This window comes from Globicephala melas, chromosome 14, assembly GCF_963455315.2.
Source record: "Globicephala melas chromosome 14, mGloMel1.2, whole genome shotgun sequence".
In the NCBI taxonomy this organism is placed as follows: Eukaryota; Metazoa; Chordata; class Mammalia; order Artiodactyla; family Delphinidae; genus Globicephala; species Globicephala melas.
Genome location: NC_083327.1, coordinates 22,391,213 through 22,409,313, shown reverse-complemented (window position 1 = coordinate 22,409,313; position 18,101 = coordinate 22,391,213). Strand labels below are relative to the sequence as shown.

The following is an 18,101-nucleotide window of genomic DNA, read 5'->3' as shown; positions in this document are numbered from 1 at the left end:
GGATGAGGGGGCTTTGCTCTCTCCGGTATCCTCAGTGGCCTGGGAGGGTTGGAATGAGATACCTGTGTCCTTCTGTGACATCTTAAATAGCGTTGAGCAGGTAATTAAGCAAGTGGGTTAAAAACCATCGGAGCCCAGACACAGGAGCCAGCTCAGACCCCACAGGTGGTCACCTTGTCCTCCTCCCGTGCACACCGGTGCAGTGTTAGGCCGTTTTCTACAGCAGCCCTGTCCATGTCAGCTCTTGCTGGTTGGGGACACGAGTAAAGGGTTTCCTAGAGTCTTGAGGCTGTCCCCACCTCTCAAAATGTTGTCTCTCTTGGGTTAAAGGAAGAAGGAGGTTTGTCCACAGTCCACTTCTTTCAGAGAGGTGTAGCAGTCTCGTTTCCCTGTTCGTGCTGTACAGCATATCAGCAGTGGCTGGGAAAGGGACTCCCGACCTTAAAAGATCATTTGGGCCCTTGGCAGCCTTTCAGCACTTCCGCCACCTCAACCCACCCCCCAGCCGCAGTGAGCGTGCGGTCAGGGTGAAGCCGGTCCTTCTTCAGTGAGGCTGCAGTCTGATCTCAGGGAGATCTTTTAAAAAAAAAAAAAACTTGTTAGAATAATAGCCTATTATCCATTGCTCAGGATGCCCTGCCTGCATTGTTCAGGGGTCAGCTGTACCACATCTTTGGTGGCTTAAACAATAGAAATTTATTTTCTCACAATTCTGGGGCTAAATGTCCGAGATTAAAGTGTCAGCAGGGTTGGTTTTTTCTGAGGCTCTCTGCTTGGCTTGTAGATGCCTTTTCTGTGTCCTCATCTCCTCTTCTGTTAAGGATGCCAGTCAGATTGGATTAGGACTTGCCCATAAAGCCTCATTTTATCTTTTTTTTTTAACTTTTCAAAAAAATATATTTATTTATCTTTATTTGGTTGCACCAGGTCTTAGTTGCAGCTCGCCAGCTCCTTAGTTGCAGCATGCGGACTTCTTAGTTGTGGCATGCATGTGGGATCTAGTTCCCCGACCAGGGATCGAACCCGTGCCCCCTGCATTGGGAGTGTGGAGTCTTAGCCACTGGACCACCAGGGAAGTCCCGGCCTCATTTTTATCTTAATTGGCTCTTTAAAGGCCCCATGTCTAAATACAGTCACATTCTGAGGTATTGGGGGTTAGGACTTCAACGTGAGCTTGGGAGGCCACGCAGTCAGCTTATAACACTGTCTGTGGCAGGCTGGCAGCACCCTGGTGTTCTAGGTGCCGGTGGGTGCTCAGGAAGACAGTGCAATGCTGGAGAACGAATTTGGTCTTTGGAGTCGGTTCAGCCAGGATTCAAATCCTGGCTTCAAGTCTGCTCTTTACCTGAATGGCCTTTAGAAGATGGCTAGACTTCTCTGAGCCTCTTTGAGTGGCTACAAATAAGTTCTTCTGTAGCTGTGCAGATTAAAAGAACATTTACCAACTACCAGGTACAGCGTAGGAGTTCAATACATGTTGTGTGTGTTGGAAATTTACCTCAAGTTTTTAAAATTCTTAGTGTAAATCACTGCACATAATCCATGTTCAATAAGTGCTTTTTGCTTGATTGGTTATGAAACCCCTGAATAAAAAAAAAAACAGAATATCTACTTTATTTGGGTTGTTTGTTGTTGAGAGATATGAAGCGCCATGTGTTTTGATTTTTCCGTTATCATGCGTCTTGATCAGTTTAATCATTGAGAATTTACCAAATGCTAGCTATAAAGATGAATGACACCTGGTCTTCGTTTTAACAGGTCCTTGGTCTTGGGTAATTTGAGCACATTAAGAATTCCTGGGGATTTCCATGTTTTCCCCCTTGTCTTCCCTGCAGGTGAAGTAATTTCCTCTGTGAGTGAGCTGCAGAGGTTAAAGGTGGAGCCCTCCGCAGAGAAGGAGAAGCAGCGCTCAGAAGCCAAGCACATTCTCATGCAGAAGCAGCGAGCTTTAGCAGACCTCTTTAAACACCTTGCAAAAACTGGTAAGTTCCTCCATGGAAACCCAGTGAAGTGTACTCACCTGATTTTAGGAAGACAAATAACATGGGTGATTTGGGGGAAGTTTGTAGAGACAGTTGAGATGGTGGGAAACAAGGTGGAAGGCAAGGTTTGAAACGTGTGAGTCCCAGTCAACACACACGAAAATCCTATGATGAACCATTTGTGACTCCCAAGTAGTTTCACAGTTTTGTAATGAGGTTTCTCAGAAACCATGTTTTTTATTTTCATCACCATATGTTGTACAGCACCCGCCCTTCCAACGTGCATAGGGAGCAACACTTTTCAGACTAACTTGTGTGTGAATCACCTGGGAAATCTTGCTAAAGTGCAGAAGCGGATTCTGTTTCAGTAGGTGTGGGGCAGGGCCTGAGAGTAAGCTTTCTAACAAGCTCCTGGGCAGTGCTGTTCCTAGGACTTGACTTTGAGTAGCAATGGCATTGGGGGGTTCCTGGCACATCTATTCTCTCCTGAGTTTATTTAACCACCTGCTGTTTATTTCCTAGGTTTGTCATATCGCAAAGGTCTTTCCTGGGCCCGTTCAAAAAACCTTCAAGAGATGCTTCATCTTCACCCATTGGATCTCCAGAGCGCATTGTCTATAGTCAGCAGCACTCAGGCAGCTGATTCTAGGTTTGTGTTTGTAATTATAAATGGAGCAAGTCAGCTAAGCCTCCATGGCCTCATTTGCCAAAGTGGGGAGAGGAATACTTCTGTCCTAGTGTTGCCATAAAATTAGCATTTAGAAAAGTGCCTGGCTCAGGACTGGCAGGTGGTGAGCACCCAGTGTTAATTTTCTTTTCTTTTTTTTTAACCTTCTTTTCTTTCATTAGGATAAAGGTAAGGGACGAATTCGAAATATTGGGTGGTTTGGGCTCTGTTGGGGATCTGGTGGGGTAAGGAAGACAAGGGGCCACTTTGAGTGTTTAAAAGTGTCAGTAGTTAGTTAGTAATTGTTGATTTTCTTCTTTCCATTCCTCTTTCCTCCTTGTATTCATGTCTCCCATTATTTTTTTTGGTCCTTTGATTTTTCCTGAGGTCTCCTCAATTGATTTGAATGTACAGGTGAAAATCTGTGAGAGAATGGCCACACTTTTAGCTGTTCCATGTACATAAACCTAAGTTCCCATATGTTCTTGAATTTTAGAGCCTATAGACTTTGGAGACAGATGGAGCTCCCTCTGTGTTAGTAACTGGTTGGAAATGAGCTGAGTACAGCATACATGTGTGTTTTCTTTGCTCAGTGGCCCTCTCAGGTGCTTTAAATTTGAGTTCAACACAACACTGTAAAAAGTAGAAATTTTACATAAACATTCTGGATTTTCAGTTTTTCGGGAAAATTTGGCCAAGTGTGCTTGCCTTCCCGTGTGGTCGAAAGTTGACTAGAGTGCCCTCCTTTTGATAGGACACATGCTCTCAGGTTCACTGTGGTCAGTAACGGTCCCTCTTGCTTCTCAGCTGTCATCGCCAAGGATCATTTTGTGCTTGGCTGTCCTTAACCATGTATGTTATCTGCATGGGCCCTGTAGGCATCAGAATTTATGATCCCTAGACTCCACTGTCAAGATAGGCATAACGTTTTTATTAAGGAAGCCATATTGTCATAGTTTATTTTCCCACTCTACTTTCAGTGCTAAGTATGTAACACATCCTTTGTATAAAGGACTGATGAGTGGCTGACTGAATGGGTCCTCACAGAAATAAATCTGTTCAGACTCTTGACTTCTGGTTGCGGCTAAATGGACCAGTCTCTGACTCCTCAGAATCTAGGGTGGAGATAGTGGTTTTAATTAAGTAAATCATGTTGGTTTCTTTCCCAGGCTGCTTACAGAAATCTCGTCTTCGTGGGAGGGGTGCCAGAAGTATTTTTATCGCTCTCTTGCACGGCACGCCAGGCTTAGTGCAGTCCTGGCAGCTCCCGCCAAGGTAGGATGATAGAGCCTTGGGATTGCAGGGGCTCAAGGACTCCAGTTCTGTTCATCCAGGGCAGCATCCTCAGACCTGGTCCAGTGATCACAGCCCATTACTGGAAGTGACTGAACTTTTTGCAGTCATTAAACTTACAATATAAGTCAATGTAATTTTGTGCTTAATCAGAGAGCATTTTATAATAAGTTCTGTTATTCAACATTGGCTACTTAAGAAAAATTACAGAAGAAAAACTTCAAATGGAGAATGCTACCCTCAGATCTTTTCCCCCTGTGAATTGAGAGAAGATCACTGATACCCAATTTTGATGTTAAATTAGTTCCTGTTCATGGAACTTCAGTGGAAGCATAATTTGAGATGCGCTGCTCCCAGAGGTGGACGTGTTGCCTCTAGAGGGCAGCGCACCCAGGCTCCGCACCCCCACCCCCGCCCCAGCAGAGGCTCCCCTCCAGGAGCATGGGACGCAGCACTTCCCAGCGGCCCCCAGCATGCTCTCTTCTCCCCCTGCCAGGAGATGGGTGTGGGCCACGTGGAGCGGTGTAAAGGGTTCTCGGCGCATTTGACAAAGGTGCTCATCCGACAGCGGCGCTCCCTGACGACGCTGACCGAGCAGTGGATCCTCCTCAGGTATCGCTGACTGGCTGCGTTTGCAGCATGAATCGAGAGTATTATGCGCAGCTCAGAGTTGCTGCACACGCTGCTCCCAACTATGCAGTGAAGTCTGAGGTCCGAAGGGGCAGGTGGGGTTTGCCTTGGCTTGGCCCCTTGCTTTTGGTGGTGATGCCTCTGCCCCCTGGTTTTAGCAGCACCTCTGGGGGATGGTTCGAGGCCGAGTCAGACGGTAAAGATGTTCACGGCTGAACCACACCTGGGTCTGGAATGAGGGCGTCTGTGATTGGCAGTCCATGTGGGCCGAGGGCAGGGTTGCTTTCATGGCATCCGGTGTCTCAGACTCTGGGCACAGATCAGATGTGAGTCGGCTTTCTGGATCACAGAGTTGCAATTTGCTGAACCATACACTGGTGCTCCTCGATAGAAATGGATACTTAAAAGATGAGGACAGGAAGCCTGTCACCATCTGCTGAGTGGATCCTTGGCTGACAGGTAGTATTTCTAGACTGCAATTACTTCAGCTATTTTCTTCTCCACTCATAAGAGTTTTATCTAGCAAAGTCTACTATATTTACTAGATTTGTTTTTAGAAAACAGTGGTTGAAATCACTGTGGTGCTGTGACTGTGTTGGATGTGAGAGGCCTGTAAGGGGCAGGAGATAAGCAGTGAGCACCGATGCTTCTGCTACACTGAAGGATGTGTTTAAGTACTTTGGAAGGCGTTTGAACAGACTTTTTACTTATCTGGAGAATCCTCTCTTCTTGATTATGTGGAAAAGCCCAAACTTCGTTCAGAAATCAGTGAATTTACCGTTACAAACAGCGCGATGACACAGTTTAAGGTGCCATGTGTTATCCCCATGGGTTTGTTTCTCTGCACAGGAACCTCCTCAGCTGTGTGCAGGAGATTGACAGCAGGCTGACGGGGCCGCCCGTCTACCCCGTGGCCTTCCCCCCTCAGGACGGGGTGCAGCAGTGGACAGAGAGGCTGCAGCACCTGGCCATGCAGAGCCAGATCCTGCTTGAGCAGCTCTCCTGGCTCCTCCAGTGCTGCCCCAGTGCAGGGCCAGCTGCAGGCCAAGGTGATGCCCAGGCACAGGGTCAGCCTTCTGCCCCCTCCCTGGAAGGACCAGAGCTCACCAAGGGGCAGCTTTCTGGAGCAGTGCTGGACCTGATCCCATCAGATCTGATCTACCCATCCCCAGTTCCTGGAAGGCAGCTGCCCTCTGGTTGCCGGATGCGAAAACCAGACCAGCTTTGGCAACAATCAACTGTGAGATTAACAGAGATGCTGAAAGCCATTAAGACAGTGAAAGCTGATGTTGACAGAATTAGGCAGCAATCTTGTGAGACTCTCTTTCATTCTTGGTGAGTGTGCCTACGTCTTTGCTCTGCCTCTGTGTGTGCGGCGCTTGATCAGGGTTTAGTAATGGGATGAAATGATGGAAGGGGTCATGCTTCAGTCCTCGGTTTTCCAGTGGACCCTCATAGCACTTTGTGGCATACGTCTAGCTGTAAATCTTTAGATGCAATGAGTTTTAGTGGTTGGAGGGAGGGAGGGAGGGAGGGAGGGAGGGAGGGAGGGAGGGAGTGTGTGTGTGTGTGTGTGTGTGTGTGTGTGTGTGTGTGTGTGTTAGCACCTTCCTTTCAACATTATGGCATTTCTGTTGTTGCAGGAAAGATTTTGAAGTTTGCTCTTCTGGGCTGAGTTGCCTGTCCCAGGTGTCAGCTCATTTGCAAGGCCTAGAGTCCTTGTTCATTCTTCCAGGGGTAGAGGGTGAGCAAACAGACCCACAAATGGCATTAGTCAAGAGCCTGGAATATGTAAGAAGAGAGATCAATAAAGCCACAGATGACTTCACTACTTGGAAGACACATCTGCTTACCCCAGGCAGCCAAGGAGGTGAGGACTATTGTTCAGTAAGGGAGTAAAAGCCCAGTGTAGGAACGACATCTTATAGATTTAAGTCCAGGCTGTCCTAAAGACACATTGTGTTTTGTTCTAGACGGATCTGTCCAGGGTTCCAAGGCAGGGAAGTATAGTTGGAACACATAGCTCTTAACTTTTGTTGCCTCTTTTGTTTGAGAACCTTGCCTCTGGATTGCCATCACGTTGCATACTTTATAGCACATGAGTAAGTAGCACAGACTCACTGGCTGTTTCAGAAAGTTCTTCCTTAGACTGGAAAGCTGCTGGCTAATGTTTGGACTAAGTTGGTGTTCATATATTCCATCTTAACTATTTTCATATTTTTGGCATTCTTTTAGCAAAATTGTTTTAATACAAGACAATAACCTTATAGGTTTACCTAGGCTGGGAATGTGTCTCTTTCTTCGTTGTACCCAGCACAGGTTGACACTGGCTCAACCATAGCAGGTGTTTACAAGGTGGCTGTTTGTTAAAATGACAAATGAGGATTGTTAATGATTTCCAGAAGCACTGAAACAAATGACTGAGTTTTTAAAAATTTGTTCTGCACCATGTTACTTTACTAGGAAACCAAATGCTGGATGACGGGTTTGTGGAGGATTTTTCAGAGCAGATGGAAACTGCCATCCGGGCCATCCTTTGTGCCATCCAGAACTTAGCAGAAAGAAATAGTAAAAAAACAGAGGAGAACACTCACCAAACAAGACCGCAAGAAGATGGTATGTCTGAGATCAGGAAAATACTAGTTTCTTACTTGATTTAATTTTTATTTTGATGATCTATTTTTGTGGCTAAATATTTAAGGCCAGATGTGGGAAATGATTATTGGATGAATGGAGATGAAAAGAATTTGTTTTCTGTTATTTACCATGTCATTCTTTTCCGTGAATGAAAGAGGCAGCAGGCTTTGAGAGACTGCAGTCAGGACATCTAACAAAACTCTTAGAGGATGACTTCTGGGCCGATGTGAGCACTTTGCATGTGCAGAAAATAATTTCCGCTGTCTCTGAGCTCTTGGAGCGGCTGAAATCGTCTGGCGAGGATGGCACAGCAGCGAAGCACACGGTAACCAGTGGTTCCTTACAGGCTGCTTGCTGTCCAAGTGGGCTGAGCAGAGGCAGAGGGGGTTTCACCTTGCTCCATGTGGTGGTCCCAAAGCAGGCCTCCTCGGCAAAATCACTGAGAATCTCTTGATGTCTTTATACATGTAAACCTCACTGACAAACTTTGGAAAGCTTAGGGCTTGCTGGCTAAGGATTACAGTTGTAAGACGCGTAGGTGCAAAAATGCTGCCCATCCAGAATATCCATTATCTTGGGGTTCTTTCCCGTCCTCATCACATACTCCTGGGTGTTCCATGTTAATGGTGGGTGTTGCCGCCATAACTAAGGCCTAATGGCCGTACTGTGCAAACACCTGTCCCTTCACAGTAAGCCAGAAGAGGATGACGTTATCGTCTCCATAAGTCCACAGAAGCAACTTATTTTTGAGGACTTGTGTGTTATTCTGTAGTATTGCCTCTAGTGCCAACTCTGATTCCCAGTAGAATTTGTATATAAACATATTTTTTAAACACCAAACAACTTTGTTAACTAACTGAGACTTAAGTGACTAAGAATTTAAAGTGTAGTGTTGTGAGGGTTTGTGTAAACGAGGAAGCGATCTCAGTGAGCAGGTGTTATGTACGTGTGTGTAAATAAAATGTACCATTAGTGACCTTTACTACATTGACATAGGTGGTACAACCACCGTCACTACCTAGTCACCCCAGAGGAGACCTGGTGTGAGCAGGCCTTCTGATCTGTTTTGCCCCCAGTTCTTCGCCCAGTCCTGCCGCTTGTTGGTGCGCCTGGTGCCCATGCTCTCCAGGTACTCTGACCTCGTCCTCTTCTTCCTGACTGTGTCTTTGGCAACTCACCGCAGCACTGCAAAGCTGCTCTCTGTGCTTGCCCAGATCTTTACGGAGCTTGCCCAGAAGGTAAGGACTATTTACGTGGAGCACCATGGGGAAGCAGGTACCCATGTATTCCATACCCATTAGTGTTTGGTTTGATGGGATTTTATTTTGGGCCTTCACAAATAGCAGGAGGTGATTTGCTCTCTCTGTGGATTTATATATATATATTTATATATATATATATATTTATATGTTCATTTATTTATATGTTTTTGTAGGTGGAAAGCATTCTCTCAAAGGTATTAAGACAATTACAAAATACAATTTTTTTTCCCTTGGCTGCGCAGCTTGTGGGATCATAGTTCCCTGACCAGGGATTGAACCCAGGCCCTCGGCAGTGAAGCGCAGAGTCCTAACTACTGGACCACCAGGGAATTCCCACTCTCCCTGTGGATTTTTTACTGCTTTGTCTGGCCTCCTTTTACTAATCCTTTTTCCACTAAAGGTTTGGAACCTGAAGGTCCCTCACTGGGGAGCTCCCTAGATTCCAGAGTCTGTCTAAAGGCTGCTGCTTTCTGTTCACACCCTTCTTTCCTGGTCTCCAATTTGAAATCTTCTTCTGATAACTCTGAGCTAGACTTGTAGGACAGATGAATCCTTAAGGCTGTTAAGTTTTCGGTCGTTTATACTAACGCATGCTGAAATGGTAATGGGGCTCTTAATGTTAGGAGGGGCGTCTTTAATAGGGAAGTCATTCATCATTCAGCCATGTACCCAGTGCTGTGAAAATCACTGAAGTTATAGAGATTGTAGACCCTACCCTTGGAATTCAGGAGCAGAGTCAGAACTAACAGGCCCAGCCTGGCGTGGTAAGTCCAGTCATAAGGGTGTCCGGTTCTGGGACTCAGAGTGAGTGAGTCACTTAGCCTCAGTTTCCTCATTTTACAAATGGGATTTGCATTTTTGTGAGAATCACCTTCAACTAAGTATATAGTTTTTTGTTTTTGTTTTGTCCCTAGTATTTTAAGATCTTTTCTGAATCTAAGTATAGTATAATAGGTGAGATGCACTTGAGGAAGATAGAAATTTACAAACTGAAGGTGAGGTCTAGGCTTCTTGTAAACAGTCAAGAGTTCTGAGTATCTGGAATACTGGAAGTGGTTAAAAAAAAAATGGGAGCAAGCCTGTGCCTTGTATCTAGAGGATAAATACGTACATTTCTTGTGTAATGGATAAATGAACGCCTCTCAGATTTGCCCCCTCTATCTGATGGGCACTGAGCCAGTCTTACATCCCATCACTTCTTGGAGGAAACACTTGCATGTAGAAGACAGTGGAAGGACAGTGTATGTTGAGGGTGCCCTGAGATTTGGGTTAGCTACGTTTGTCCACTTGCACCATTGCTCTTGTCTGACAAGTTCTAGAATGACTGTGGGCTGTCAGACCTGTGTGTGTTTGGGGGTAGCGGTGTGGGGTAGAAGTGGTTTTGATGAAAGCAGAGTGTTGGGAGCTCAGTGGCTGTCCCAGCTGCAGCCACTGTAGTAACGTGACCTGCAGAAGGACATCCTGAATCTCCTTCCTTTATGGTTATTCTGCCTGCATCTAAACATATTTCTTTAAAATAGTGTATCTCACTGTCTTAGCCAAAATGTATTTTCAGTCGACTTTCTAAGAATACATGTCCTGAAGGTGAGTTTGCCTTTCCATTCATTTAAATGTCCGAATTGTGTTCCTATCCTCTCTGAGGAGTGCTGAGGGAACTTGAAAGTAGGTTAGACACAGTGCTAAGATAATAGATTTAGGGGAATTCCCTGGTGGTCCAGGACTCTGAGCTTCCACTGCAGTGGGGACACAGGTTCAATCCCTGGTCAGGGAACTAAGATCCCGCGTGCTACATGGCGAGGCCAAAAAAAAAAAAAGATAATAGATCTTGGTTGTGATTAAAGCACTTAATCCATAGGAAACTAGTTCTGTGTAACTAAGTCACAATCAGTGTTTGCTGGTCTTGGAACTTGGTCTTGTTAGTTGACAGCTTATTTGTAGTACATTCTCATCCTTAGATTGGCTTGATAGCTTGATCTTGATAGCTTGTACTTTCTCTGATAAAATTTCTGATTGAGAGCCATTATTTTCTTCTTTTTCTGTTCACTTTTGTCCCACACACTAGTAATTGATATTTGGTTTTTTTGTTTGTTTGTTTGTTTTGCGGTACGCAGGCCTCTCACTGTTGTGGCCTCTCCCGTTGCGGAGCACAGGCTCTGGACGCGCAGGCTCAGCGGCCATGGCTCACAGGCCCAGCCGCTCTGCGGCATGTGGGATCTTCCCGGACAGGGGCACAAACCCGTGTCCCTTGCATCGGCAGGTGGACTCTCAACCACTGTGCCACCAGGGAAGCCCTGGGCTATTTTCTGACATGAAATACAGTTTTATTAACTCTTCACAAGTCTTGCTGTGTCTGACCTTGTTCTTAACTCTAGACCCCATTGCCATGCTGGGTGCCAGGGTGCCAGGTGCCTTGGCAGCAAACAGCCCAGGCTAGATACAGCATGTTCCCTGAGAGTGACAGATTCACTTCAAGAGCTGAAGGGGAAGGCATGTTTTTTTGTATTGTAATAAACGTGACTTTATTTGAGGAGCATCACACAAAATTTTCTTCAGTGAAAGGAAATGAAATCTCTCACTTGTAGCATCTGCTTTCAAGTTGCTGTATCTCCGGGGTTACATGTCTTCTCTCCTTCCTTTCAGGCTTACTAATTTGAGAAGTAAAGGACAAGACCCCTTTGGGATTTAGACACTGAGAGTTTCTGTGCCGCACCCCGCCCCATAACTTGCTCCTTAAATACCGTCCTAATGTATACCTCATTCAGATTTTTGTCTTGGCAGATGACAAATTACTACACACCAGAGGCCTCCACAGAGTCTCAAAACCTTGTATATTAAATCTGATGTCAAGCTTTGAAACTGCATAATAACTGTTGTCACCAACAAAAGTCTACTGTACTTCAATCAGATTTAAAATACTGAGCTAGAAAAGAATTAATCATTTATTTACAGTATTTCCTCCAGCAGGACTGGAAATCCCTTCTTTATTGCTTTTTTTTTTAACCTAACTTTCACTCTTTTTATTTTTGAGGGATTTTGCTTGCCCAAAGAATTTATGGACGATTCAGCGGGAGAGGGAGCGACTGAGTTCCATGACTACGAGGGAGGTGGGATTGGAGAAGGCGAGGGCGTGAAGGATGTGAGTGACCAGATAGAAAATGAAGAACAGGTACGTTTTCACAGGCATAAAATATGTATATAGTTTACAGAAGCTCACTCCTTTTTCACTATTTAAATTACATATATAAATGGTTTTTCTACTAGGTTAATGGTTTTCAAACTGTGATCCAGGCACCTAAGAATACTGGAGCTTAGGGAGTGGATGTAAATTAAAAGCTTAAAGACCACAGAAAGGAACTTTGGCAGCGCAGTCATTGGTTGTAGCTATAATTTGGGAGGGAAATGATTTAAAAATTTTTTATTTTAAATGGGAAAACTTTTGCTGATGACTTGTAAGGGAGCATTTTTGGTAGTGGTTCATTTAGGGATAAAAAGCTTGGCTATTTTAAGTGATAATTGCATTAAACAACAACGCCAGTGTTTGCTGTTAATAGGTTTTATTGTTGTATGTCTTTAAGACATGGTGAAATTTTTAAAATCTATATCCTTTTTTATTTGGAATCAAGAATGCTTTTGAAATATTTAGATGCTTTGGACTAAGATTGTTGTGTTGCTTTTTTAAATTCCAATCTCATTTGGGAGTGTTTTTTTAAACACACTACTTTTATTTGGATTAATCAACTGTGACTTGAAGAAAGAAGAGGTAGTGGAATTACTTTTTATCACTTATATTCTAAATTTAGAGCACTGCATAAGTTTCTATTTAAAGTATGGTTATACTTATTGAAAATAAAGGAACAAACCAATCCAAGCTTCCTCTCTTCCTTTGAAGGGAAAATTGGAAAGAAATAAAAAAAACAAAAGAGTAATGCTAGCGTTTATGTGGCATAGCTCTCATGTACATTATGTGTGTGGATATATATACACAGATAACATACACATTATTGTTATTTTGGCCTTTTTCTGTATTTCTCAAATTTAACTTAATTAGCACACAGTAATTTGTTAATGGAAAAATAAAGGAAAAAGTAAACCTAACAGAAAAGTACAAATCCAATGTAAAAAACATTAAGTGGGATAGAAAGCTATCAAAACAATTTGGCAGTATCTAATAAGTTTTAAATTGTGTGTGTTCTTTGACCTAGGAATTCCATGTTTTCTTGTACAAATGCTAATAAGGGTCCAGGATAATAAATATGTGTATAATGGAGTGTGTTTATACAAGGATGCTCACTATAGCATTATTTATACTGGTGAAAATTGTGAATTATTTAAATTATGATACTACTCATGCAGAGCAATACTATAATTAAACACAATGAGATAGGTTTATAAGTGACAACATGGAAGTATATCTAGGAGACATTTTTTAACTTAAATAAAAAAGCAGATGGCAAAACAGTTTGTCAGGCATAATCCCTTTTTGTTGAAGAAGATGCGGGAGGCCGGTATTGGTATACCCCATCTATATTTCTAAGTATCTGTTGGTGTACTTACAGATTAAAGTATGTGCCAGAACATCACCAGTGGTAATTTCTTTGGGAGTTTTGGAGGATGGTGGTGCTGGAGGAACTTTATTCTTTCTGTTTTGCTTAGAAATTTTTAAGTGAGATTGTATTACTTTTGTATCTTAAAAAAAGAACTTTAAAAATTCAGCTATAATGAAACATAACAATGTGAATCTTTTGCCCCCAATACAGTGTAGATTATGTAGGAATATATAGTTTAAGGAAAAGTGAAGAAAATTACATTCACTGGCGAGGGATAAATTAGGAGTTTGGGATTAACAGACACACACTACTGTATAGAAAACAGGTAAACAACAAGGACCGACTGTATACCACAGGGAACTATATTAAATATCGTGTAATAACCTACAATGGAAAAGAATCTGAAAAAGTGTGTATGTGTACACTTTGCTGTACATCCGAAACTAACACAACATTGTACATCAACTATACTTCAATAAAAAAATAAAATAAAAAGGAAAGTAGTAGGGGGAAAAATTACATTCACAGTTGGGTAATGTCTATGAGAGATCAAAGTGACAAAACAGATATTAAATTTATGGGCAATATAATAAGACTGATGAATTTTCTTTTACCCTACAGAGGATGCATAGTCTTTTTTAATATGTATGGATTAAAAAAAAAAAAATTCAGGGAAATTCCCTGTCGGTCCAGTGGTTAGGACTCTGTGCTTCCACCGCAGGTAGCCCAGGTTCAATCCCTGGTCGGGAGACTAAGATCCCACAAGCTGCATGGCTTGGCAAACAGACAATTCTCATGGAGAAAACCTCAACAAAATTCTATATTCTCTAACAAAAAATGTAATAAAACTGGAAATTAATTACAGAAATGTTAAAGCAAGTCACAAATTATGTGTATTTTCTCTCCCCAGAGATAATTTTATACCGTTAATCTTGGCATTTATATATTCTATTTAGAGCTGAATAAACATTAGTAGTGTTACAGTGTGCATTTATGTTTCTGTAATGCTTTTTGATATAGGCAGAAGATACATTTCAGAAGGGTCAAGAAAAGGATAAAGAGGATCCTGACTCAAAATCAGACATTAAGGGGGAGGATAATGCCATTGAGATGTCAGAAGACTTTGATGGGAAAATGCATGATGGGGAGCTTGAAGAACAAGGTTTGAGATTATCTGTCACTTCATTCTTATTCTTGAAAAATAAATATTTTATACAGGAAATTACATATTTCCAATAAGGAGCCTATTATACTCTTTTGGAACAAGTTGGTTACTCTGCATAACTGCAGGTGGAAACATCAGTACGTGCCTGTGCCATCCCCACCTCTGGTCAGAAGTCTCTAGTCCATTTTGGAGATTCTGCTCTTGAGTAAGCGGAGACGCTGCCTCTGATGTTCTGGCTGCCTCCTGTGCCAGATCAGTGACTCCGCAGAGTCCTTCAGGGAAATCCAGAAGAGCAGGGAGGTGATCCCTGGCAGAGCTTGGCTCTCAGCTCAAGTTAAATTGTTCTGGGGAGGGTTTTTTAAATATATATTTTTTTCTAATTACAAAATTAGTAGACATTTGTTGTAGATGATTTGGAACAAAAATGCAGAAACCAAATCGATACCCTTTAGGCCTACCACCCAAATAAATCACTTAATCAGTTTTGGGTTATTTCCATTTCTTGCATGTATATATATAGACCCAGAGACCATAAGTGGTTCTATAGTCTGCTTTTTTCATTTAACTTATGAACATTACATGTCATTGAAAATTATTTGATAATAAGATTTCTTACAGCACATTATCATCTATCGTGTTGGAACCACAATTCAACTATTGCCCTCAATTTCTGTCCAAAGTTTAATCTGAAATACAGTGTCTTACTTTAAGTGAATGCCTTGCAGAAATGATACCTGACCTCAGAGTAGAAGAATGTATGCATGCCTAAGTAGTGTTTAAGGGTATAACCTTTGTCAAAGTAGACCTTGAACGAAGACAAAGGCAAGAAAATTCTGGTTAATTGAGCTAGACACATGATTTGAGATGTTGGGTAAAATCATTGACATAGAGTATGTTGGAGATGGGGAGGAACCTTGGAAATTTCGTAGTCCCGCCTCATCATTTCCCAGGTAAGAAACCAAAACCCAGTGAGGTTGCTGAAGTCCCATAATGAACATTCTCCCAGCACCAGAACTAGGCATCCTGACAGCTGTTCCACCACCCTCCTTACAGTCTGTCGACATAACACGTCACAGACCTCCTTCCTCCTCCAAACAGTCTGCAAAACACAGTAGGACTACTTGAGATCTAAAGCATCTCCTCTAGGGTGTTCTGTAGAAACAGGCAGTAAATCCCAGGTAGGACCCTTGCCTGGCCCTTGCCTCTCCTACATACACAGGAACAGATCAATTTGGGGATCTGCTGAACTAAGCTCATCGCCTTCTTCCCTTTCAGAAGAGGATGATGAGAAATCAGACAGTGAGGGTGGAGACCTGGATAAACAGATGGGCGATCTGAATGGTGAGGAAGCTGACAAACTAGATGAGAGGCTTTGGGGTGATGACGACGGTGAGGAAGATGAGGAGGAAGAAGACAGTAAAACTGAAGAAACAGGACCAGGAATGGATGAGGTAATTAAAAGATTCCCTCCATCACATAGTCCCTAGGTTGAGAGGAGGCAGTCTTCCTCCCAAATACCACTCCCTGCTGTTCACTGCTCATCCTTTTCTGTCTTGGTTTTTCTTCTTCTGTTTCTTCCATCTCTGTTTCTTCTTTTTCCTCTGCTATCTAGGTTATCGATTGTCTTCACAGCTAAAAGAGTAACCTGACCTGCATGTTCACGACAACCCCCCACCCCCGCTGTTCACACACCTGCCCTCACTGCTGCCATCCGGGCAGACCTGCACGTTCCCTCCAGGATTACATATGCCCTTGTCGGCTGGATGTTTCCATGGGGTTGGCCCAATGTGTGTCTAAGAGCTGCGTTAGGTAGGGTCACCCTATGTGAAAGCAGTTTTTCATATTGAGAGTGAGGATTTTTGTGTTTTTTCTTCCTCTAATATTTAGGAAGATCCTGAACTTGTTGCTAAAGATGACAACTTGGATGCTGGGAAGTCAAACAGAGATAAAACCCAGCAAGATAAGAAGGAAGGAAAGGAAGAAGCAGAAGCTGATGATGAGCAAGGCCAAGATAAAATTAATGAACAAATAGATGAGGTAATGAGGATTCAAAACCAACCTGCTCTCCTGACTCAAGGCCAGGGCCACTGCAACGCACAGCTCCTGGGGTGTCTCAAGACATTTTTTTCCCTGCTTATCATTTGTTTTCCCATTGCCTCATAAGGGAGTGTGTAACAGAGCCTCTTAACCGGACATAAAATATCTAACTATTGGTTACCGATGAGGTGGTCTTCATGCTGTTTGGACTCATGCTGTAGTTTGGAAGCTAAAACCTGTGGTCCTTTTCTATATTTCTTCCCATAAACTTCCGTGTCCTCTTTGAGATTAAGTAACGCAGCACCTCTTATCGGTGGAGAATGTGCACTGAAAGTGAAACTTGAAATTCCAACATGAAAATTCAAAACATATTGGTAAAATTCTAATGTGTGCTGGTAATTTTAGGGAAGAGACACTGTATTCTCTCAGCATAACTACAGTTGACCCTTGAGCAATGTAGGCGCTGGGGGCACTGACCATCTGCAGGGTTGGAAATCTGTGTGTAACTTTACAGCTGGCCCTCTACATCCGCGGGTCCCACCAGCCGCGGATCTGTGTGGCACTGGAGCACGTATTTATTGAAAAAAACGTGCATAAGTGGTCCACGTAAGTAGACTCACACAGTTCAGACCTGTGTTGCTCAAGAGTCAACTGTGCTTTGAGCTGATTATATGTGAATGCTACACTTTTTTTTTTTTTGCGGTATGCGGGCCTCTCACCGCTGTGGCCTCTCCCGCTGCGGAGCACAGGCTCTGGATGCGCAGGCTCAGCGGCCATGGCTCACGGGCCCAGCCGCTCCGCGGCATGTGGGATCTTCCCGGACCGGGGCACGAACCCGTGTCCCCTGCATCGGCAGGCGGACTCTCCACCACTGCGCCACCAGGGAAGCCCCTGAATGCTACACTTTTTAAAAGTTCATTTTTATTTTTTTTTCCTGTTCTGTCCGTTGTCCAAAGAGGGAATATGATGAGAATGAGGTGGACCCTTACCATGGCAATCAGGAAAAGCTGCCCGAACCTGAGGCCTTGGACCTTCCAGATGACTTGGACCTAGACAGTGAAGACAAGGATGGTGATGGGGACACAGACCGCGAAGACGGAGAAGGTGTGTCTTTCGAAACCTAAAGAGCCCGTTGGAAGTCACTGAAACTGAGCAGTAACAGATTTCTCTTCAGGCCAGTGTCATGGCCAGGTCATTATTGTGTCTGGTCAGCACAATTCCAGTTTGATAAAATTCCTCGCTTTTTCTTTGTTGTGTTTCTCCTCTAGGTAGACCTAAAGCTTGTAAACCAGCAGGTCTCTGTCACTCCTGTCATCTCCTATCCTGTGTTTCAGTGCTGCTGTCCCAGGCGGTGCTGTCACACACAGCTCCATTGCCCCACAGTGTCACCATTGCCCCATCTCATGGGTTGATGTAAACACCGTGCAGTCCAGGTAGAGCCAGGCCTCTCATGGAGCCCAGTCACAGCTTTCCTGGAAAAGTTGTTGATTGTTGTGCGTATGTTGTGTGCTTAGTCTGAAATATGAAATCATCATGGGGAGTGAAATGGAATAATCCCAAAAGAAATCACTTGGCATGGCAGTACTCTAGCGCCTCTGTCACCCAGTGTTCAACCCGAGTGTGACTCCTTGGGGGTGCTGTCTAGTATCAGAAGCTTGTGTACGTGGTGCCGCTGAAATAGAGAGCCCCCGTCGTGGTGGGTAACCAGATGAAAGGTGGCGCCAGCCAGGCTCTGCTTCTTAGTGAATCAGCTATATATGTAGAAAGCTATTACAAACACTATACTGGAAAAGAGCAAGTTACAAAAGAATTAATGAGAGGTACCATTTAGGTGGAAATGTAATACAAGAACCAGTACTATATATTATTTATGGATACATC

At 43.5% G+C, this 18,101-nt stretch overlaps 2 protein-coding genes across 4 annotated transcripts in view; one reads left to right on the top strand and one right to left on the bottom strand.

Moving 5' to 3' along the window:
• The window catches only part of ANKRD6 (ankyrin repeat domain 6), a 260,264-nt gene that overhangs the window by 25,573 nt on the left and 216,590 nt on the right, over positions 1-18,101 (bottom strand). Inside the window, exon 19 of one of the 3 annotated variants that reach the window (XM_060283467.1) lies at positions 16,075-18,004. The exons of the other annotated variants lie outside the window; for them this stretch is intronic. The gene's annotated coding sequence lies outside the window, so the exon portion shown is untranslated. Of the gene's footprint in view, positions 1-16,074; positions 18,005-18,101 lie in introns of those variants that run through there. 3 annotated transcript variants of the gene reach the window in all.
• MDN1 (midasin AAA ATPase 1) overlaps positions 1-18,101 on the top strand; it is a 154,942-nt gene that overhangs the window by 118,285 nt on the left and 18,556 nt on the right. Inside the window, exons 75-88 of the mRNA XM_030859499.2 lie at positions 1,836-1,982; positions 2,505-2,631; positions 3,819-3,924; positions 4,439-4,554; positions 5,422-5,907; positions 6,216-6,442; positions 7,036-7,188; positions 7,365-7,534; positions 8,286-8,447; positions 11,500-11,637; positions 14,039-14,180; positions 15,459-15,634; positions 16,071-16,220; positions 17,177-17,324. Of these exons, the coding sequence (XP_030715359.2) occupies positions 1,836-1,982; positions 2,505-2,631; positions 3,819-3,924; positions 4,439-4,554; positions 5,422-5,907; positions 6,216-6,442; positions 7,036-7,188; positions 7,365-7,534; positions 8,286-8,447; positions 11,500-11,637; positions 14,039-14,180; positions 15,459-15,634; positions 16,071-16,220; positions 17,177-17,324 (2,448 nt within the window). The remainder of the gene's footprint in view (positions 1-1,835; positions 1,983-2,504; positions 2,632-3,818; positions 3,925-4,438; positions 4,555-5,421; positions 5,908-6,215; positions 6,443-7,035; positions 7,189-7,364; positions 7,535-8,285; positions 8,448-11,499; positions 11,638-14,038; positions 14,181-15,458; positions 15,635-16,070; positions 16,221-17,176; positions 17,325-18,101) is intronic.